General features: G+C 38.2%; 1 protein-coding gene across 2 annotated transcripts; it reads right to left on the bottom strand.

Annotated features, from left to right (window-relative positions):
• Positions 1-773: 773 nt before the first annotated feature.
• Positions 774-22,976, bottom strand: LOC146461474 (cubilin-like). 2 transcript variants are annotated; one of them, XM_085086878.1, is made up of 5 exons: positions 22,889-22,976; positions 10,472-10,631; positions 5,105-5,298; positions 2,537-2,767; positions 774-1,080 (listed from the first exon to the last, which is right to left on the bottom strand). In XM_085086878.1, exons 1-5 carry the CDS (start codon positions 22,965-22,967, stop codon positions 809-811), a joined length of 936 nt encoding a protein of 311 aa, XP_084943004.1. In that variant the 5' UTR covers positions 22,968-22,976; the 3' UTR covers positions 774-808. The 2 variants fall into 2 exon arrangements, with proteins under 2 accessions (XP_084943004.1, XP_084943005.1); XM_085086879.1 differs by lacking the exon at positions 22,889-22,976 and adding an exon at positions 12,204-12,401.
• Between the last annotated feature and the right edge of the window lie 137 nt (positions 22,977-23,113).

The following is a 23,113-nucleotide window of genomic DNA, read 5'->3' on the forward strand; positions in this document are numbered from 1 at the left end:
AAAGTCTTCTTTTTCATGGTTACTTGCTCCATATCTCCCTAATTTAGTTGCTTTTTCTTTTCGGCCAAATTTACTTGTTCACCCAACATCCAGCCTTCAAACAATTGTGATATAAAAGAACAATATATGTAGTTGAATCTGAGCGGGTTTGATCGTTTCTTTGCCAGTACTCCAGAAATTATTTTTCCTTTACTCACCCCTTTTTGTTACACGGAGGAAGAGGGGAATGTGTATTCTCCGGCCAGGCCATCAGGTGCGCTTGTGTGACTCAAGCACACAACATAGACAGTAATACTAACAAAAAAAAGCTGGAAATGTGTATTTTTGTTGGTGATGTAATTTTGTACGGTAACCTTTCTGAGGTCATGTAAAAAAATGTAATACCCTGTATTAAAAAAGTTTCAGATGTACGATGTATGTAATGTTGAGTAGTACGTAATGACTGTTAAGTCAACTGTAGTTAACCGCACTAAGTAAAAAGAGAAGTAATAAGTAATGTGTGTAAGTAGGATAGCAATCTTTGAAAACTGCATTGAGTAATGTGTTTATGTCGGTATGATACAATAAAGAATATTAAAAGTAAACTAAAAATGAAATAGAATCAATTATTGTTTTAGGAAGCAACCATTTTACATATTAAAAGTACAATCCACTTTTGAGTAACAGTACAAATGGATGGAAAAGTAACCGTGGTTCGTAGACAATTTACTTTGTAAAATAATTGCAAAAAAGCTAGCTTTCTTTCCTGCAAAATGGTACATTCAATACAAGTTATGGGTAAACAATTATAATGTATGTTTCTTATACTTCAAAGCTTAAATGAATGAATAATCTCTGTCTCCTTACCGGCCATTACTACAACAAACTCTCTTTCGTCCGTTCCATATTTGCTAGTGGCCCGGCATGTGTAGTTCCCTTCCTCACTTAGTCGGATCCTGGCTGTGTGTGTTGTATTCTCCATTGTTGTTGAGTTCCTTATTATCGCTATATATATGGGAGGAATCCCTGTGGCTGAACACGACAGTACGGAGCCAACCGAAACAACAGAGGATGACCATCGCAAAACTACCTTGGGTAAAACTAAAAATATATATATATAAATCACTTAACACACAACAGCGCACCTATACTGAACAATCAAATCTTACAAAGGCAAAATGTTCCTTAACTGAACAAAAAAAAAGTGGACGAACAAGCGGTAATCTTCGCATTTGAAAAGAAACCAACCTACTATTGCAGTTGCAGAAAAAAAAAAACGGCCCAATTAATCTTCTTAGAATATGGTACAATCAGGATAAGTTATAAGCAAACAATTAAAGAGCTGAATTTAATATATAGAAGTCTCATGTTATAACCAGACTTTAAGGGAGGGGGGGGGGGGGGGGCAAAATACACGTAAATTTGTCAAATGAATTTTTGTTGCCCAAAATTTTGCAAAAAATGAGGGCAGTCCAAAAAAAATAGGACCCAAAAAAAATTCCACGTTTAATTCCTTTTTGTGTGTGTGTGTGTGTGTGTTTTCTTTGGATTGCCTTCGTTTTCGTTAAATGCCCTATAATATAGTTAAGGTTACCGTATACCTTCAGAGGTGCCTCGCATCCAAGCGATGTAGCGCGTCCCGTTTAAACTATAGATACCTGAACCCTTATATCAAATTAAAGCTTATAGAGCTGGCTATCAAACTATACCAAACATTATATTTTGAAGTAAAATAAATTGCCGAATTTGTAGCACTGTTTTTTCGAATCAATTTTTTCACTTGGAGGAGCCACTTCAAAGAGCTAAAACTCAAAGGGAATTTGTTCGTTTGAAGTAAAATAAATTGCCGAATTTTTAGCACTGTTTTTTCGAATCAATTTTTTCACTTGGAGGAGCCTTTGCAAAGAGCTAAAACTCAAAGGGAATTTGTTCGTTTGCCTTCAAATTTGGACAGTAGCTAGTTTAACATATAAACAACAAAACTTGTCTGCGAATTTTTTCTTTCGAAATATTTTTTCTCCGAGAGCGATTTTTGTACGATCACTCCACATTTTTTGATCCTATTTCGAAAATGTGCTATAAGTTTTCATTGCGACTGAAAACGGCAAAACACAGACAGGTTTTTTTAGCGCTTTGGGTCCGGAAACTGAGGAGCTTTTAAATTAGCGAAAAGCAAAATTCGCTTTGACTTGTAGCTTTCAAAAAGTGATTCGGACACTCGCATTTGGAGGTCGTGAAAAATTAGACAATTAATTTTATTTCAAAATTCTTGTTAAAGTTTGATAGCCAGCTCTATAAGCTTTAATTTGATATGGGGGTTTAGGTATCTACAGTTTAAACTGGACGCGCTACATCGCTTGGACGCGAGACACCTCTGAAGGTATACTATAACCTTAAATGGAGCAACTCAGTTATTTTCCCGGAATTTTGTCGTATCATAAAGTAAACCAAAAATCCACCCAAAATCCCATTTAGCCCCTTTATGGTTTTAGTCCTTCAATTGCGCTGTCTTTTTTCTGCTGAAAAAACTTCAATGACATAATCTATGTGTCCTCACCATTGATTACTGTGAACTCCCTCTCATCACTTCCATACTTGCTAATGGCCTGGCATGTGTAGTGTCCCTCCTCTCTTACTTGGATGCTTGCCGAGTTTGTGGTGTTTACCAGTGTTGTTGAGTTCCTTATTATCGCTATGTATATTGGAGGAATTCCTATGGCTGAACACGACAATCTGCCTTGTGGAAAGTCTCGCACAACAGAAGCTGGAAACACTACCTTTGGTGAGACTAATGGAAGAAAAGTTCAAATGAGACAAAACTTGAAAGCACAAACAGAATCCACCTGTAATAATGCCTGTAATAATGCCATATATATTGAACACATAAGTAAAATGCCGGAAAACGAAAGGATGGGAGAAAATGAAGTCTCTCAATTGTAAAGCAATTTATTATAAAACAGAACAAAAAAATGTAGCAACATCTCAGAGACCAGTAAGGTGTGGTGGGTAAGAGCTCGGCGGCCTGTTAACGTTGCGAAATAAACGGTAAATTACCTGCTACCTTGCAAAGAAAAACTGTGCGGAAACATTCAACGATGACAAAATGATTATCACAAAATCACTCCCTTTGCAGTACTATTTTTGTTTTTTTTTTTTGGTATGCTTCCATTCACTATATTATTCCACTATATTAACACATGAGACAAAGTTTCTGAGCCTCCTTGGTTTAAATCATTCACTATGCTAATGTACTCTATTTACATGACACAAATTTGTGATTTGAGCGAGGATCGATGACGAATGCTCCACTTCAATCGCCAAATTCACACCTGTTACCACAATATATTTTTTGTTGGATAAGATATGTGATAAATGAAGTTCGAAGGAACCTTTCCTGAAAGCGGCAACCTTATCTGAAATTAGGGTGTCAAGGAAGGTTGCTGGTAGTTATTAGCTGAACGAATTACCGTGTCTAAATAAAGGTACTTAAGCAATAATCATACTAATACTTTGAAGAATCGAGCACACTCGATTGCAAAAACGTTGAAACTTAAAAATGATGAGACCCAACGGATTTGTGGGTAGTGTTTAAACAATAACTTCATTTCCATAATAAATAACTTTTCATTCTCATTCTTTGCAATAAAAAATACAGTGCTGACTTAATTCTTTCGAATATTAAGTTTATTAAGTTCATTGCCTGTTTTGAACTTAGACAAATAGCGAATTGTATATCACTTAAATTGGTTCTTGTTGGCCAACTTGCTTTTACAGTTTCCATCATTCACCACATGCAACTAATTTTGGTCATCAAACGCCATTGGGTCTCATCGTTCACGGTTTATGCTTTTAGGTGTCAACGTTATTGCAATCGAGTGTATTCGCTCGGCACGAAATGTTAAGGAAACTTCAGAGCCCCCATAAACTCTAGCTGTTGTTAAAAGTGGAACACATGTGATGTACTTTGTCATTTGTTGTACAATAAACCAAGCTTTGTTTACTGCAGTGAAAACACTACACTGTGCTTACTCCTGCCCATTTTGGTGTCATTCCAACTGGTAAAGTAAGGCCTGGGTCAAACGTCGAGTCTAAGTCGCGTCGAATTTATTAAAAATAGGTTCGACAAAGAGTTGACTTAATTCCAGCGTGGTAGCAAACGTCGAACCTGCGTCGATCCTAATTCACAAGTTGCACTTCATTAAAACACGGGAATAAGCACGTGTCCCCGTGCTATTCACTCGATGCGCGGCTAGTTACTGCTAGGACTTGCTAGCGAAATGCAAAATACGGTGCTTGTCTGACCTTTCTTTGGCAATTGATTGCGAAAAATAGAAATAGAAGACTCGCGTTACATACAGCTCTTAACATTTATTGCAAATAGGTAATTTGCATCTCAAGCATTTATATATTTAGTGTTCATGAAACACGAAAAACACATTTCCATCACGCTGTGCGATGTCAGCAATGACTTTCGATAGCTCGCCATTCCCGGTACAAAATTGTACAGCGCATGCTTGTCGAGGGGAAGGGGGGGGGGGGGGGGGGGAGCGTTTGGCGGATGGATGGAAGAGTCGGTATTTTGTAGACGTTTACGAAGTCCATCACATTTGAATCAATTATTTTGTAATTTGTATGATTAATGAATTGAGTTCAGTGCGTGTTACTTTAGAACGGCCTTTGCTGAAACGCCAAACCGCTGTCGCATTATCCGACTTGGCAAGTCGAGCGTATGCTGGACTCGAACCAATTAATTTGAGTCGAACTTAATTGCGGCAAACGTCGCACCATCCATGCGCCTATTTCAAAATTAATAGGTTCGACGAATTAAGTTCGACAAAGATTTGACGTTTGCCCCAGGCCTAACCTTTTAAAAACATAAAACTTGGCTTTTGTTTAGTTTTTACCTTTCTCTTATCAAAGGTTTAAATCAAACGAGATGAGGCACTGCAGGTCAACAAAGATTTCCTTGGTATTTAATTGATCTATTTTAATTGTCGAATTTGATCCCTGTCCTTGATACAGAATGGTATTCGAAATCCTTTCTTTTTGACACCAGAATCTGATCGAGTGGAATGTTACATGACTGTATAGTCTTTAGATATGTAAAGTTGATTTAAAACAATACCTATTGTTGTCGAATTTGATTCGCTGTCCTTGATGTGAAAAAATATCCGAAATCCTTTCCTTTCTTCAGAATAGTCTGAGTGGAATGTTATGACTGCATAGTCTCCAGTCACTTCAACCTTCTTCCCAGTCTTCTTACCACAGTGCTTTCCGGACGACAGCTTTGTATCATTAGTAATCTTCAAATAGTCATACCTGCAAAGAAACATATTTGTGCTTTGTTTGAGAAATTCATTGTCACAGGTTTAGTTGTTGAATTTAATGGCTTCCTAGAAATATTGCAGTGCTTCAGCTTGAAATTCAGTTAATGATAATCGAAGTTTTGTCTTGTTTTGACTCTAGTTTAAGTTTCACACTGCTTTGTAAAACATGAGCAAGGAAAGAACTCGAGGAACTCAGAGTGATATCTTGAGTAAACAGGAGACGATTCGCAAAGAAGCTACAGGCGGTTTCACCCCGAAACAACTTGGAAAGAACACCTTGAAAAATTCCGTACTATTCACGCAATTTCTACCCAAAGCCTGGAGAAAATTGTGATTAGCTCAAACAACATCACTGTTTTGCCTCGAGGTGGGTGTGGGTGATTGACAAATATTGTTTTCAAGATTCAAATCTTTTTAAATCAGTAGGAACTAATTCAAGTTTTTCAGTGGATTCGATTAACAATATTATCACTATTTTTAACCGAATTATATATCGAATAGTTAAAAACAAAGCAAACGTTGAAACAACATCACAGTGACTGTCTTTCCTCGAAACGGATGTGAGTCATGAGCGAATGTTGTTTTCAAGGTTCAAATCTTCTCTTTCTTTCTGTCAAATAGGAACTACTTGGAGTTTCGCGGTCGATTTGCAGCGATTAACGAGATTACCACTATCTTTTTAACCTAAGGACATAACGAACCCGGGATAACGAACAGCTAACGAGAAGGCAAAAATCAGCAAATATCTGTTTCCCAAGAAGAGAAAACTATCACATCTCCGCATGTTCGACGTGTGTGAAACAGCGGTTTCCAAGGGCATCAAGTCGTACTTGGAAAGAAACAGTATTCAAAGAGGTGATTTCTGTTCTGCAGTGCGCAAATTGTTGAAAGGGAAGAGAGAAATATCGTTACATTTTTCTTATAGGTCCTGTAAATTGCGGTAAAACTTTTCTATTAAATCCATTGACAGTGATTTATCGAACATTTTTAAACCCCGCAAGCACAACATTCGCCTGGCTAGGAGCAGAAGCAGCTGAGACTATATTTTTAAACCAGTTCCGATGGTCTGCACAAGTCTTACCGTGGCAAGCTATGTTGTTGTTATTAGAGGGGCAGCCAGTTAATTTTTCGGCCCCTAAGACGCATTATGCGCAACAAACAGTATTCAAGAAGGACACACCGGCTTTCCTTACTTCGAAGAGCGAAATTATTTCAGTAAAGGGCGGCGTGGTGAATGAAAGGAAACATATGTGATGTGGTACGAAAGCATGTGTATTCTTTGCACGCTCAAATACCAGAATCAGAACAAGTAATTTTGAGCCCTTGTGCCAGGTGTTTTGCGCAGCTAATATTTAACAATTAGACGGCGAGCTCGAGGTTTCCGGCTGATAGTTGGCGAGGGGCGAAGCCCTGAGCCAACTATTAAAGGCGATAGAAACCGAGAACGAGCCGTCTAATTGTTTTAGCACACCTCAGTAATCGATCTAGGAAGCAAAAAATCTTTTTATTCCATATATTTTGATATATTTGTGCAATGATGCATGCTAAATCGCGCGCGCTCTGACAAACTGCCGTCTATCGATCGATAGACGGCACCTGTGTAGCCAATCAGATTGCGCGTTACGCAATAGTCGGTCACTGAGGTATGCTATATTTAGCCAAGCCTAAAGGCGGAGCTCCATTTTTTTTTTAATAGCTTGCATTTCTAGAATTCTGCTTATCGTATGAACGTAATAACCTTACAAGTTCCTCATCCTTTCCGCAGTTACATATATTTTTAGTGCAAATGTAGCAAAATGCCCATCGACAATAACAAAATTAGAAAATTAATGAATGCTGATTTCTTGTAACAGAGGGCATTTTTTCTTAATTTTCCTTTCATCGAAAGCAAAATTACTTTACCCTCCCGATGGATCGAACGGCGAAAATAATCGCTCCTCATTAGCTGAGCACGCCAGTTTTACATTTTGATGGTTTCTTCATTTTGTGTCCAAAACCAACGAGTTCGTTGAGGTTCTTTGGAGTTCGACTCTTTAAGCCAACTTGTTTGTAACAAAAATACATGGAAATCAAGTGCCGCAGCTAGAAAGGAAATTCCGAAAGGTTAAATTTCGTGTCTCTTGCAAGAAGCAGCAATAGATTATTTGTGCCAAAGCTAAAATTGACGTTTGTTTAGCTCAGATACCACTCACTCCACTTTCACGTATCAAATTTTGAAGAGAAAAACTGGGATTTTGTTCTCGCAATTTCCGCAGATTGCAAAGCAGAAGTCGTCGTTGTTTAGCGCTGAGCTTTAGTGGACGTCCCGTTTGATTCGGGTAACATTAACGTCTCTTGATTCCACAGGCCATGTAAAATTCTTGCAACCGAGGAGTGAGAAATTCCACACGCTTTGGCTATAGCTCGGAGACGCATGTCCTGTGTTTTCTCGTAGTTGAAAAACTGATGTTCTTATGTCACTGGGAACATTATCTCTAAACACCATTTTAAAATGCGGGCTTCTTTTTGACATATGCAGAAAATAGGGCTAAATACCTATGAGAAAGAGATACAACTAGATTACTTTTTATCGTTTATTCCACAAAGGAAGACGTGTGCACCCGTGGTTTCGCTCCACTCGTCAGGAACACTACAGTTTTTTGAGGAGTGTTCCAAGCGCAACATTTCGTGACTGAAAGTTGTCTTCTATCACCTACAGACTAGTGTCATAACTCGTTCGACCACCCGCCCCCTCCCCCCGGTGCAATGCTGGATAGCACAAGGAACGCGGTATCTTTTGCAGCGCAATTTAGTTTGTAAACAACATCGAATGGTGGGAAAGGTAGGGAGACGCAATCAAAACGAATTATTGGAACAACAGATTGTTACTGGTTGTAGATCTGGCAAGAAATTAAGTCATCAGGCACCCCGGGGGGGGGGGGGGGTACTCCCCTATATAAGGTATATAGGTATGTGCTGCCCCAAAGGGTATGGTTTTTTAGCCGTTTTGGTCTGAAAACGGGTATAGATTTTGACAATTACGGTCTGAAATCGGGTCGGGTTTTTGGGGCGGGGAACATTTACGAAAGCTTACAAACATATTTTTCTTCTCAGTACGTAACTGGAACGACTAACTGATAGCGAGAAAAAGAAATAGATAAACTATGTCATTCCAGCTTACTTTTACTCCTTGCGTCAACTTCCGTTCGGCACTGATGCATAATTATCAGGTCTGAAAACGGGTATGAATTTTAGAGGTCAGGTCTGAAAACGGGTGTGGAAAATGGCATGTTTAGGTCTGAAATAGGGTCGGGATTTGAAGACCCGGGCGGCACACCCCCACCAAGAATTCTGGGGAATACCCCCCCGGGTCAGGCACGGTATTTTTGGAGTCGTTACTCAGCCTCCGTGCTGCATGGAACCATAAGTTGCACAGCTAACGCTGTCGTTACTCAGTATCAGACAACAGAGCAACATTGTTGTACAGCGGGGATTTTAATTGCAATAAAATGCATGTTAACCTAGTGTGAACCCTGCAGCCAAGAATACTGTTCAAAGGGTTTTCGTTCGTTGGTTTGTCTTCCTTTTGTCGGATATTTCTAACGTAGTCTCCGGTTTCTGTGGTCTGGCATTGCTTTCGGAATGGAGGCATTTGTCACTGGTATTGAATCAGTTGATTGCTAACTGTAGGGTTGAAATTTCCAGACACAAACAGTTTAGTAAAGCCCAGCACGCGGTAATGTAAAAGCGAATTCGAATGTTCCCTACAAAATTTACTATATCAATTTCATGTCATTATCGAGTACGGCTGGCGAGTAGCCCCGTTTTTGTAAGCTCTTACTGAAAACCGAGCTAAACGAAAGGCCAGCAGGAAAAGTAGTAGTGACACCAGTGAGAAAAGTATTAAGTTTCCAGATGAAAAAAAGTTGAGAAACGAACCGACGAAGAAGACAAAGACGAGGTATAACAGAGATCAATATGGCGGAAAGTTTAAAGGACTGGTTGGATCAAGTTCGCGCCCGATCGACTTAGCGTGCTTGAGAAGAAACTCGATAAGCTTGAAGCGATTAAAGTTTAACCTATAACTATAACTAAACTTTAACCTATAATAGTGCCATGGATAAAAAAAAAAAGCTGCTAGAGAAGCTGGACGTTCTAATTCTGTTCCTGCTTTGTCTTTATCGTCAAGACCTACTGCAAATAATGCCAGTTTTATTTAAGTATTCACTTACACGGAAGTTGTGCTCAGAAATTTCTGAAGTAACATTTTCTGTGCGCGAAGTCGCTAATTGTTTAGGTGCTTTCGACAGCTTGAAGGCGGACGGCCCTGATGGCGTTTTTTCGTTCCCCTTAGAGGAATTTAGTCAGGAAATGCCGCCAAGTTTTTGAGTATTTTTCAACCGGCTTTGCACTCAGCCTGAATATCGTTGGAATGGAAAAACGCTAATGTGACAGGTCGTGACAGCTGTTCACAAAAACGATCTGATAGAACCGGCGGAAAATAGCAGGCCTCTCTCTCTCTTCAGTTCATTCTAAACACTTAGGTCTTGGAACAACTAATTCTTCATTAGCCGTCTTATGCGAAATTGGCACTGCTAGGAAAAAATCTTTGTTTGTTTTATCAACCAGGGCCTAAATGGCTATATTAACTGAGACATCTATTAATATGGATTTCAGCGCCCACCTCCGTACACCGTCGTGGGCATTTAAATAATAAGTTCCACCTTGTAAAACCAGTAGTTTTCAAGCTTCGAACTTTAATCGCTGAGGAACACTTTATGTACCTTAGCCACTCGTTGCAGTTTTTCTTGTCCGACCTCCTTTACTTATATGTCGTGTATATTAATTACTTTTTCCAGGTGGGCAGCTCCCATGGGATTTCGTATCCTATTCGCGCCCTTACCCTTTTGGGCTCTCTGTTTGTATTTACCCCTAATAAAGTTGTGAAGCAATTAAACTTAAACTTAGAAGGTCGGTGCATAGTACGTCAAGGGATGCTTTCCTCTCGGTCAACACAGGGAAGTGAAATGTGGCCATCTTCGATCGGCACTGCTTTGAAGAAATCTAGAAATACAGGATGGAACGCCACGAATTCAAATTGAGGAAAACAAAAACAATAGAAAGTTAATCCATCTGTATAAATACTGTGTAACTAACATTATGGTAATCGCTATCCTTTTATTTACCCGCATGAACTTCCACCGTACTGCAAGTCAAAGTCCTCAAAGGTGACTATCAAGGTTGTGCCTTCTGGAATTGGAACCCAATAGGTACAGTGCATATAGGATGGGTAGTTGTTTGGATACCCAGGACTTGTTAGCGAATTGTTTACCACTGCACCACATTCTATAAAAAGGAAAGTACATCATGATCAATATCAAACTTAAAATATCAAACAATATCAAACCTGTGTCATTTACCGATTAATACATCATTCTCATTTATTCACCAGGCTTAACATATTCCATCACATTATTTCCATTGCCCATATGCCACACATGACATTCCAATCCTTGCAGTATGCAGGATGTTTGTCCCATGAACCTAGTTTAATGGCCTTAGCTCCCACGAGTCTCCTGTAGCTCAGTGGTAGAGCATCCGAACCAGTAATCGGGAAGGTCTCAGGTTCGACTCCTGGTAGGAGCACTCGGATTTTTTTCCGAGTTTGCCTGTGTTATTTACTGATTAATACATCATTCTGAAATATCAAACTTCTTCTCAAAATTACAAACAAAGTTTAAAAAGCAATAAATAAAAAGGATGATCACTACAGGCAGTTAGGTGGTCCTGTTACTAGAGAACAAAGTTCAAAGTTCACTGCAGACCACGTGTATTCTATTCTGGAAATAGTATGATGCGTTGGACTGTGAATACATTCAAAAACTATTTAAAAACGGAGATGTTCGAGGTTTGCGATCTCCGCAGTCCTCCTGATTAGCCCAATGAAAAAACTGTCCTGTTAAACGATAAATTTTGAATAAGGTAATTTTCAAATTATACCCAATATAAACAGCGAATGGTTAATTGGGTGACATGGCTGGTTAACAATGACAAAGTATTTTTGTTCTTGTCCATGACTAGTGCAAATATCGAGCTTATACAACTCTCTCTTGAATCTCTTCCCACAGTAATTTTGAAGTTGACTACAGTCATGAATACTAAAACATGTCTATTGAGACGCTGCACATGATTAGGCAAGTTTCAAAATGAGATGAACTCTATCACAGCGGATATCACTGTTAGGCAAACGACTTTTCATGGCGGACACCATCAGATTGGCTACGCCTAATTTCTTACGTCATTAGCGCGCGCATGCATGTTAAAGTCATGACGTGTTTTTTTTTCTCTTGATGCTAAGCCCAGCTAATTAGTAAATGGCTATTTTCTCCTATTAGAAAAGCACCGTAACCTCTCCTCTTCTGAGTCTCCTTCTCTTTTAGCTTATCTATCATCGTATTTATCAGAAAAACGAGTTATTGCTAGAAATACGAGGCTACCCACCATTCGCGGACATAAAAATTAAAATAGTGATACTGAGAACTTGCAAGCCAATAAGCTTTGGTTCGAAGGTACGAATTCTATAGTCCTCTGCGGGAGAACTCGTTAGAAAAGATATCGAGAGAGTGTCCTATGTCAAGGTCAATCAGGGCATTTAGAGGAGGTTTCCCAATAATAAGCTTTTATCGTAGCTCAGCTGTCAAAAGGCACTGGAACATTAATGCAAAACGTATAATTTTTTGTATGGCTATAACAAGACATCTTGTTATGCATCACATTTTTTTTTTCTTGAAAAATACTGTCTCCTTAATTCGTTCTCGCTGGCAGTGCATTTACAACTTGAATTAAGTTTTTCCTCAGGAGTATTATTTTTTGAGCTAACTGGAAATACCAAGCATTAACTTGAATGAGCTTGCTCACCTGATGACAGACAAGGTCCCGGCTTCAAAGACAAGTCATCAATAGCGATGTCACCAGTGTAGTTACTTCCTCTTACTCCTGTAAATGATACCTGTAGAGCCACGAGTGAAATTTAGATATGATGTTGCATATTTTGTCACATGGGTGTGATCTAATTGTATTCAGCGGTCGAATAAGCTATTTCTATTATTTTATACTTCTAAACATCAAGCAGTAAGAATGTAACCTAAAGTAGGTTTTTCCTCATTAGTATTTTAATTTTGATAAAGACGAGCAAATCAATCTATTGTGTTTAGAAACGTGGACAAATATATATTGAAAATCCGTTCTACGAACTTGCATTGTGCCAACAAGTATATGAAAGCGACTAAGCAAAACATTTCCACCTTCGATCGTCATCCATTAAATAAAGTGCGATTTTGAAATTCAGCTAGTGCCAATAATCTTAATGATCTTATTTCTCACTAATTCAAGAGTTTAAGAACACTCTTTAAAGACATATCTTGGGGAATTTCTGGGAGCCTCTTCAATACATGTACCGTCTTAAAAATTAATAATTCTTCAGAATGGCTCTTCTAGTTGAAATTACACTGCGTGCGCTTATTAGTAAAAAAAAAACACGAAAGAGTTTTACACCATTGTCACGTAAAACGACAGTTAAGCCACTAGATTTTCGAAGAACCGCAATCGCTCCATTTCTACTTCCGCATTCTCTGCCCCCTAACCCTTTCACTTCGAAGAAAAACACACCATTACTGCCAGATATCATCAAGTAATCATACAACCAGCAAATTGCGCCATGCTTCGGAAATCAGTGAATCAAGCTCTATTCGCCAAATTTGTTGGTAGAATCTTGAAGACGTCTTCAAGGGTAGAAACACTTCAGAAGATAGGATATGTTTTGGACCAAATCCTAAACTCTTGAGTTCCCAGAATTATGGTAATTTAAATTAATGGAACTGCAGGCAGCCCAAGCTCAATATCAGACAGCCGTTGAATTATAAGGATTTGTATGGGAATACAACGGATTTGTGTAAAATGGTAGAAACCAACATTGTTTTGTCAATAAAGTCAACTTACCTGTTTCTACTTGTATTCTTTGTCATTTAGTTAAAAGTGGAAACCTGAATGACGTTAACTCGCCGAAATCGCTTCGAATCGGCTTGAAAAGCTGGCTGTGAATTATGTCATAGAAAATGGTACCCAAGTCATACAATATTAAATCTTCAAAACCTGTTTTGTAGTTTGGAACTTTCCATGATAGGTTTATTACGCCATTGCCCTTTATGCAATATCTAGAAGGACTTTTCGGATTTATAGGAAATATTCCCTTTATCTGTGCCCTAGTTTGCTAGCGCAAGATTCAATTATGGCCATTTTGATCACCCTAACACGAAATTTAACTAAAGGGTCTCGCAGCTACATAAGGTTTTCATTCTTCTGTTACTGATTCATGGATAACAACTAACAAAAACATCGAATTTTCTAACTTGTGTGCCACCGAATGCTTAATGAATGTTACGAAAACTTCTTAAGAGCAATCAACATCTTAATTGCAACATTCGACAGTCGTTTGCTAAATATCTCGTACCTGGTGCATGCCAAAGAGCGATAAATTTTTACTGGCTTCGATCCACTTGTTGCCTTGGTTACCTATTCTAGAGAACACTGATCTGCCATTGATGGTCACATCCAGTTTTCCAATGGTTTTACCATACATGTGATAGAAGAACTGAAGGCACATGTTTCCGCTGAACTTCAGCATGGGGCTGGTTAGTTTCGCAAAATCCCCCTGTACACGGGGATAAAACGTTTGTATGTACATGTAATATCCTGCGAAAAAAAAAACAAAAAGGAGCATAGAAGTTTTTTACACTCGTCAGATTTAAACAAACTTTGCAAGATAATACCGTCCATCTTAACGGCCGTTTAATCGACAGGCAAAAAAGGGTACCGACCCGTTAAAAAGTGGTACAGTACCCACACTTTTTGAAAGAAATGCTCGTATTTTTCGTATCTTTACAAAAATTACTAGTACCGTACCACTTTTTTAGCGGATTCGTACGTTTTTTGCCTCTCATTTAAACGGCCTTTTAGTGTATTACAGCCAACTGGTATAGCCAGAAGAATGGTCGAATGATGTGATTATTTGTTTGACATAGGGAGGTCTCCTTGCTACTAAATAACTTATTAATGTGAGACAGATTGTGATCAAAATCATGTCGCGAGCAAACGTTACCGCGAACAAATTGAATTACATCATGGACATCAGACGGCCATCGCCAAAAAGAATGATTGAGAGTAACAGCCCATAAAGAAAAATGGATGTCTCGATTGAATACCTAGCGAGTGATACATAAGCTTGTTTCATCTACAATGCTGGAGAATAATCCTGGAGAATAATCAATTTGTGTGAGTAGCCAGGCTAGTGCAGTACCAGGATGTAAAAAGTATGTTCTTTCTTTCCCAATACTTTCAAATCAAAACGAGATATTGATCATTTCAGGGGAGAGTTGGAGGGAGTTTAATTGTTTGTTGATTATTCATTTCATCTCAGCAATGGGCTTCCTGACTATTTTTATGTTTGTATGAAAAAAAAAAAAATGAAGGCTCAAAAAGTCCTTTTATTTGAAACAAGATGCCTGCTATACTGGCATTACGCGAGATGCCGTGGCTGATTCACTTATTCCAACTGTGTGCTTCGCAGATTTATAAAACCATCCTTGCTAATGGAATAGTTTGAGTCACGAAGATCGCGTTACGTTGTTTCCCTTGTGTTACGCTACTCAGGGTTTCAAGGGAAATTGTCGGAATTCCATTGCGATAACGTAAGCTTCTCAATGACCTCTTTACTGTCTGCAATTGTGGTCTAAGACTGTCAAACAAAGCACGATTCCTTCGCCAGGAACTCTCCAATTTCCACCGTTTTAGATGTCGAGTGCTTCTTAGAAGTTATTCTTTCGATTTACCGCTTCAAAATGGTGAAATTTCCGTTTGAAAACGGCACACTTGAGTCCAGAACATGTTAACAATATGGCGCCACAATTTAATCCAGCTTTAATGGATAAATCAAATGATGCGTTGACGTCACACAGGTAGGGGTGAGTGGGTCCCCTCCCTCGCGATAGAAGCGACAAGAATAGATTTTGATTGGCCTGCTGTCGTTGAAGACAATCAGAACAATAGATCCCGAGTAGGAGAGGGGAGAGTTTAATGAATAAATTAATGTACAGATTTGTAGCTACGAGGAAGAAAAAAAACAAGATGCCTGCTACACTGGCATTACGCGTGATGCTGGGGCTGAATCATTTATTCCAACTGTATGCTTCGCCAATTGATAGTTTGAGTCCCGACGATCGCGTTACGTTGTTTCCCTTGTATTACGCGACCCAGACTTTCACTGGAAGTTTTTGAAATTCCATTACGATAACATCTCAATGACCTCTTTTCAGTCTCGCGTCGTGGTCTAAGATTGTCAAACAAAGCACGATTCCTTCGCCAGGAACTCACAAATTTCCACCGTTTTAAATGTCGGGTGCTTCTTAGAAGTTATTCTTTCGATTTACTGCTTCAAAATGGTGAAATTTTCGTTTGAAAACGGCACACTTGAGTCCAGAACATGTTAACAATATGGCGCCAAATTTAATCGGGATTTGATAAATAAATCAAATGATGCTTTGACGTCACACAGGTAGGGGTGAATGGGTCCCCTCCCTCGCGATATAAGCGACAAAAAAGGATTTTGATTGGCCTTCTTTTGTTGAAGACAATCAGGACAATACATCCCGAGTAGGAGAGGGGATAGTTTAATGAATAAATTAATGTACACATTTGTAGCTACGAGGAAGAAAAAAAAAAAAAAAAGAAATCGACCCGTTTTTAGACACGGTATGCCCCCTCAGGGCATCCCGCGTAACTACTTAACGATCTCTACCGCAAGGAAAATCGATAATTAAAATCCCATCAACAGCGCAATCAAAATATTCATTTGAGTTTGAAATTACTCATTTGAAATGGACAGAAATCTGTAAGCCTCCCTTTCGAATAACACTAGATAGAAAATCACGCAGGTTTCAAGATATAATTGTGAGCAAATACCAAGTAACGAATATTTTCCTTAATTAAAAAGGAGTGAAAATTTTTCATGCTCGTTTTTGTGATCTTTTTTTTCGTATATTTACCTCAATGTTTGGAAAGTTTAGCAACGTGACTTAATAATCACGGAATCCATGTTGATTTATATTTTAGCTAGACACAATATTCTCTTCATGTGGGAACGCAGCGAAGATTTTTTTTTGTCTTAATCACTTAATAATCATAGCAAAGCAGGACGTTTATTATTGTCGGGTAGTCTACAAAACGTTAATCTTTGCTTTTTCTAGTTTCTTGGGTAAATTTAGTCAAGGGACTGGGAAAGGAGATTGCCAGATAAACCCTATCTAGACCGGTTATTTTATTTATTTATTTATTTATTTATTTATTTATTTATTTATTTTTTTGTCTTCTTGGGCCGGAGGGGTGGACGGGGGGAGGGGGGGGGGCGCGATTGCGCCTCAGTCCATGACTTCGCAAGCATAAAACCTATGACAGTGAAACTTAGAGGATAGATAATACGTCAAAAGGTATCTCCTTTGAGATCCGCATCGCGAGGTGATGACCTCATATGACGTGGTAATTAGGTAATGATTGCCAAATCGCGGCCATCTTGGATTTCGGGATTTCGGCATCAAAACACTAACCGACCACATCAAAAAATGTCGTGAGGGTACAAAGCGTTTGCTTAAATATCAAACAAGTTATTTAGGTTCAGAGTCACCGTGGGCAAAATCCCCCCCCCCCCCTCCCCTGGGCTAGATAGGGTTAATCTAATCATGAATACATATGCGTTATTGACCAAGCGTGAGGTTAAGATGGCTGGATATTGGCCAAGTTCTTTTTTTTGCGTTTTTATGGACCGAGACGAAGTCGAGGTCCATAAAAACGCAAAAAAAGAACAAGGCCAATATCCAGCCATCTTGACCGAACAAGCTTGGTCAATAAAGGATTTATTATATGGCTTTATCTTCAAGTTAAAACTACAACAACAAAACAAAACGGGACATGAAACTGCTCTGCTCGGAAAGAAATTCTTCATAGCCGTCCGGTGCAAGATTTATTTTCAGTGCATTTTGGATTAGCATGTAATCGTGGGAAACAAGGAATCGTAAATTATCTTAGGGCTCTAACTTTATAATGGCTTAAAGGGAGTATGCAATTATTGAGGACGAAAAATTTAGATTTTCGCAAGAGCGGGAAGATTTGAATAGAATCCGGCAAACTCGCCATTTTCAGGCGATCGCGCGGTGGCGTAAATAATAAACATTTTTACACAGTTTTCGGCTTCCAATCATTAATTCTTGAACGAAACAATAGATTTTGAGATTATATGCAAACATAAGCCGAAAAAAAGAGCGGGTAAGTCAGAAAACTGGGCGAGACTTTGATAAGATTTTGTTGTTTACAACAAGCAAGAGGCGAAATTAAAAACGTGAGCTTCTTCGGCGAACTTGAGAAAAATACTTTTCTGAACTGCTCTAAACACTTAACGCAACTTCCACTACGCTATGATTTAAATACAGTCATTGCAAACCTAGAGAACTTATCAATTTGGCACTCGACTTGAGACAATAAGTTTTACAAAAGCAAGTCTGTCTAAAATACTACGCGCAGAGCAACTCACCGATTCAACTCACATTCATTGTAGCTGAAACAAAATCTTCACTACACCAGGACGATTCCATTCTCTTTCCTTTCCTTTATAATTAGGTAAATGTTGAGAGTTTACCGAACTTTTTAGAACAAGATAGCTCCATCTTGCCCGCTCGGGTAGCCAATCACAGTGCAGGATTTGACTCATCTTGCCCGCTCGCGGAGCCAGCCATATAATAATATACATTATCCAATCGTTTCATAATGTCCAAGTTAGTTATAAGTGATGGGTAATTTATATATGTATTATTACTCTATTTTTCATCGTATTTGTTTTAGGTTCCCCCTCGTTTTCGCTCCTCTCACCCGCTCCTTCACATCTCTCGCGGAGCCTGGAGCAAGCTATCTTTGCTTATAAGCGTCGTTTGAAGTTTAAGTATCAATTTCACAATGTAATGTATGTGCAATTTTCTGTTTTAATGCATTAGATTTTTGTTTGTTCATGTAAAATTAGATATTCACCGGCTTTAATCTCTACAACTTTACGTTCTGTTAACCTACCGCGTCCGGAGCTATGGTCAGAAGAGGGTCCTGTTAGAAAAATTGGTGTAGCTCCTGTATGTCGAGTCCAATCAAACGTGTCATTTTTGTCCTGCGTAAAGCCACACATTGAGGTATCGAAGTTGCAAGCGATGCCTATTGAAAAAAATTGATAATGTAGTAATATTAGTTTTTTAAAGCATTAAATTTTAAGGTTTTTACTTATTTTTCAACCTTTCATATTCTGGAAATTTTAAAAAACGAAAAAAAAAAAAAAAAACAAACAAACAAACAAACAAACCAAAACAAAACAAAACAAAAACAAACTAATTCTTAGCCCAAAGCGCTTTTCATTAAAGACATTATTATTATGAAGGTGACCACTTGATCCCACCAAATTGATTAACCATACAGTTTTTATACTCCCAAATTTCAAATGAAAGGAAGGGAGGCTGACAGAGAGGGAGGCGTCTGATCATGTCACCGTATTTTAAATTAACATTCTTTGATTCGGTTTGTCCTTGCCCTAGCAGTTGTACCTTACTTTACGTACACCTACTTTAAATACGGACGTCCTTCTTATAGGAAATTTCCTTCGTCCCTGTCTATGAAGTTTCTTTTAAGTGAATCCAGTTAACATATAAATAAGAATAAGTGTTCTTTATAACTGCGTTTTACTGTACCTATCTTCGGACTTTTAAGAATGTTTCACTAATTCACAAATAGTTATGATCTCCCATTAAAATATCGTACTGTTGTTTTTTTTTTTTTTGGTTAGGTTTGTTTGTTTGTTTTGTTGTTGTTGTTGTTGTTGTTGTTGTTGTTGTTCTAGAGCTGACAAACAAGCTTAGACCTATTTTCATAATTAATTCAATTCTAGTGCCAGCTTATTAGACTGTCTTCTTACGTTCGTGAGGCTTGGTAGTGGTAATAAGAGGAGATAGAGTTGAACCTAAAAGAAATGAATAAAACATTAGTTACAAAAAAATAACAACAACTTTTGCCATGCAATATTAAAGCACCACTAAGAACTAGCGATATAATGGATTGCATTTTTTTCTAAAGATGCTGCAACAGTGTGACAGTTATACCAAATATGAAGCCGCAATTTCTTAAATTGAAACAAACGAGTGAACTTGGCAATACCTTTCTTTATTTTCTTCGAAGAAACATTTCTAGAAACCATTTCCAGCCGACAAAATAATGTAAGTAATAAAGTACGAAAGTAACTCCGAAGAACATCCTGCAGTACTCAATATCTGAGTCAACAACCAGGAGATAGATTTATAAAAACGTAATATTTCGGTTTAATTCAAAACCATTATCAAAGGATGGATAATTTTACAAACAAGCGTAGCTTATATGTATTACAAGAAATACAAATATCACACGCGTAATTTTATAAAGAAATAAACAAAGCAAAGAATCCTAACAAAGTTCTATGCAAACAATGCTAATTCCTTAGTGGAATTGTCTGGTAAGACGCCTTGCTCGTTTTCTTCGCTGGTGGAACTCTGTTTGTCAGCGGACACTGGCAAATCAAACGCTACCATTATGTTAAAGTTGGAAAGCTCCTCGTCCATGCCAACCAATTTTGTTGACAATGAAAGAGCTTCAGCTTCTTTACTGTAAATTTTTATGGGCTTACCGGTATAATAAACAACAGGTTTTTGACCAATCAGAACGCGTGTAGCAAAATATGACAGTCATTTTATAATTTCTCCTAAACGGGCACAGTGACCTATCTTTTTTATCTCCTTATTATTAATTAGCCATTATCCTCTTTATGTTTAAAAATTTATATTAAAAAATGATGACAGAGAAAATGAGTTACTGCAAGAATACGAGCTTGCCCACCACTCCCTGAAATGAAATAGTGATACTGAAAACTCTTACTCAAGAAACGTTTTGGGTCGATAGTGCTAGTGCTTCATAGTTTGCTTCCCTACCAAGAAATTCACTTTTAATGTGCAATTTTGCCTCATACATGAACCACGTTTTTCGAAGTTCTGCTTTATCTCTGTAATTCCTGTTACAACCAGATAGGGCAAAAACTGATCGAATAAATTCATTTTGAAAGAGAATATTACCAGCGGTTATGGGATTAATAATATACATACAAAAATTTCTGCAATTAGAGAAAAAAGGCGAGATTAAATATGATTGACAGGTATGTAAAGTTGCAAATCGGCTGTCTCGAAACTGGCGAACAGATTTGAAGAGAGTAACAGCATTTGAAAGTTTAAAAGAAAATACAAAAAACAAAAATGCTCAACAAATTAAGGACAAACAACTGGCTAAAAGTTTGGAGGTCTTGGGATGAACCGGAGGCACTCAGCAAAATTCTCGAAGGTTTTACGCGACAGTGCGAAAAAAAATTTGGCCAAAGCTACGAGTCTGACAGTCTTCGCGTAATGGTCACTCTAATTGACCGTTACCTAACAGAGCAACGTTACAAACACTCCATAATTAGATTCCGAGAGTTTTAAAGTTCGAAGTAAATTCTTGAAGGTAAAGCTTGGCTACTGCAACAACAAGATAAAGGCAAGCGGCCGAACAAGTCTCGAAGTCTGACAAACACTGAAGTAAATGAGCATGTGGGAAAGCAGAAAGCTCCGAAATGGAAATGCACAAGTCCTGGTATAAACGGTTTGGTGGCTTCTAACTCCATATTTTGGCCTTCGAGGTCGTCAAAAGCATCACAGCATAACCTTTGAAGATTTCCATGTCGGCTTGGAAGAAAACAGCCCGGAGTAAGTTGAATTCATTGAGAAGCCGACTAAAACACGCCAGTCTGGACTATATGTAATGCAAAGCCCCAGATAATTCTGCCAAAGATGTTTGCAACTAGAGATGACCCGTTGCAATCTTCAAAGAGTTTCTTTGGCGTCGTCCTCCCGAACTACCCGCAACCGGTCCACTTAATTATCTCAGCGGCCTGCGTAAAAGATCCACCCTCACAAATTTGGTACAAGCGGCGGACGATGGGAGTGAACAAAATCGTCCAGATGATGAAGTCAATCATTAAAGATACATAAATTGAAAAGTCTTCAAAAACCTTCTCTAACCACAGCGCCAGAAAAACAGTTGTTTAAAAAAAGTTAAAGACCGCCGGTGTCGAGAGACCAAATCCATACAAAAGTCTCTAATTTTGAGACGGCGTCACCCAAAACCATACAAATTCTTAAAAAGTTGCTCACTTTTGTTACCCCTGTAAAATCATGTTCAGATAGATACCATTTCAAAGAAACTGAGTTGAAAATTACGGTGTTTATTAATTTTTAAGTATATCACAGGAATAAGAAACATTTTGGAGTTTATATAATTTTTGGGGGAAGCCGTCTCAAAATTAGAGACGTTTGTATGGATTTGGAACCATGTTTCAAGGTCCATTGATAACGTGGTTATTATTAATCTAAACAGTACAAACTTTATCAAATGACTAATCTTAAAGAGCTCTTTTATAAGGTGGTGTCATTTTACCAATTGAATAAAATTTGGAACTCGACTCAGTCCCCTGCTCAACCCTAAAGTAGCCTATAGAGATGTTATTTTCAGCATGTTCTATATACGCATGAATTTTACACTCAAAATTGCAAAAACGCGGCGGATAAAACATGTATCGGCAATGTAGCATTCACTGTAGGTGATTTGTTTAACATGATAACGTCGATTAAGCTTGTCATTTTTGAATGCATGTAGGCGGAGCATTAGGTGGCAGACTAAATAAAAAAATGGACATTTTTTTTATGTATATGGTTAGTAAGTAATCATATGATTTGTAAAAGAAATTGTACAAATTGTACTCGCCCTGGGGTCTCGTGCAATTTTGTTAGCCTTTGAGATTTTTACTCGTGCTCATTTATTCCGAATTGCACTTGGAATCATGTGATTACCTGTACAACTAATGGAGCTATTTTCCTGGGTGTCTGTTCTTGGGAGAGTTTAGGTTGTGGCCAGGAAACGAAAATTTTACAATCGACCACTGAACGTCTGAATGGATGACATGCAAGGCCTACAGGGGACTAAAATTGCAAAAATGAGGCGGATAAAACATGTATCGGCAATGTAGCATTTACTGTAGGTGATTTGTTTAACATGATAAACAAATCTCCTTTTTTTTTCAAGGAATTCTTATTAAAACGGTTTTGACTGCAGATTCTTCTCTGGGTTATCTGCTTACCAGGGTATAATTCAAAAAGCTTCCGATCACTTGACTCAAATCACGTGGTTCGCTTATGAGTACGGAAAAGTACAGCAAAGAAGGCGTAATTTTGCGATGGAAACGTTTTTAATGTAAACTGTCTTTTGAGCAATAGATTAAATTGTACCATGAAGGCTACACAGGAAAACTTCTATGTTTATAGCTACTAGGGGCCTAAATTTCAAAACCACGACATTTGAACAACGCGAAAGAAAGTCCAAGTTCAAACTAAATAAATGTTTTGTCTGCCTACCTTGGCCAAAGACACCATTGTTCACATTCCACACCAGCACAGATAGTAAGAAAAACACTTCCACGCTGCAGAAGCGCATGATTGCACAAATGCTAACTTGATCTTTGCTATGTAAGCATCATTCCTACAGATAGAAAGGGTAACGAAGAAACATCACTTCATGATTAACAAACACCAGCTAAACTCCTTCAGACACTCTTTTTTTTAAATTATGCCAACCTCGTC

Source organism: Pavona decussata, unplaced genomic scaffold, assembly GCF_977016875.1.
Source record: "Pavona decussata unplaced genomic scaffold, jaPavDecu1.1 SCAFFOLD_198, whole genome shotgun sequence".
Taxonomy (NCBI): Eukaryota; Metazoa; Cnidaria; class Anthozoa; order Scleractinia; family Agariciidae; genus Pavona; species Pavona decussata.

Bases quoted from the DNA above. Each gene is read 5' to 3' on its own strand.
- LOC146461474 (XM_085086878.1), bottom strand. From the start codon at position 22,967: ATGCGCTTCTGCAGCGTGGAAGTGTTTTTCTTACTATCTGTGCTGGTG. The intron at 5,299-10,471 runs GTAAATAAAAGG...GTTTCTTTGCAG, and splicing joins TACGGTGGAAGTTCATGCGG to GTATGACTATTTGAAGATTA. The intron at 2,768-5,104 runs GTATTGTTTTAA...TTCTTCCATTAG, and splicing joins ATCAAATTCGACAACAATAG to TCTCACCAAAGGTAGTGTTT.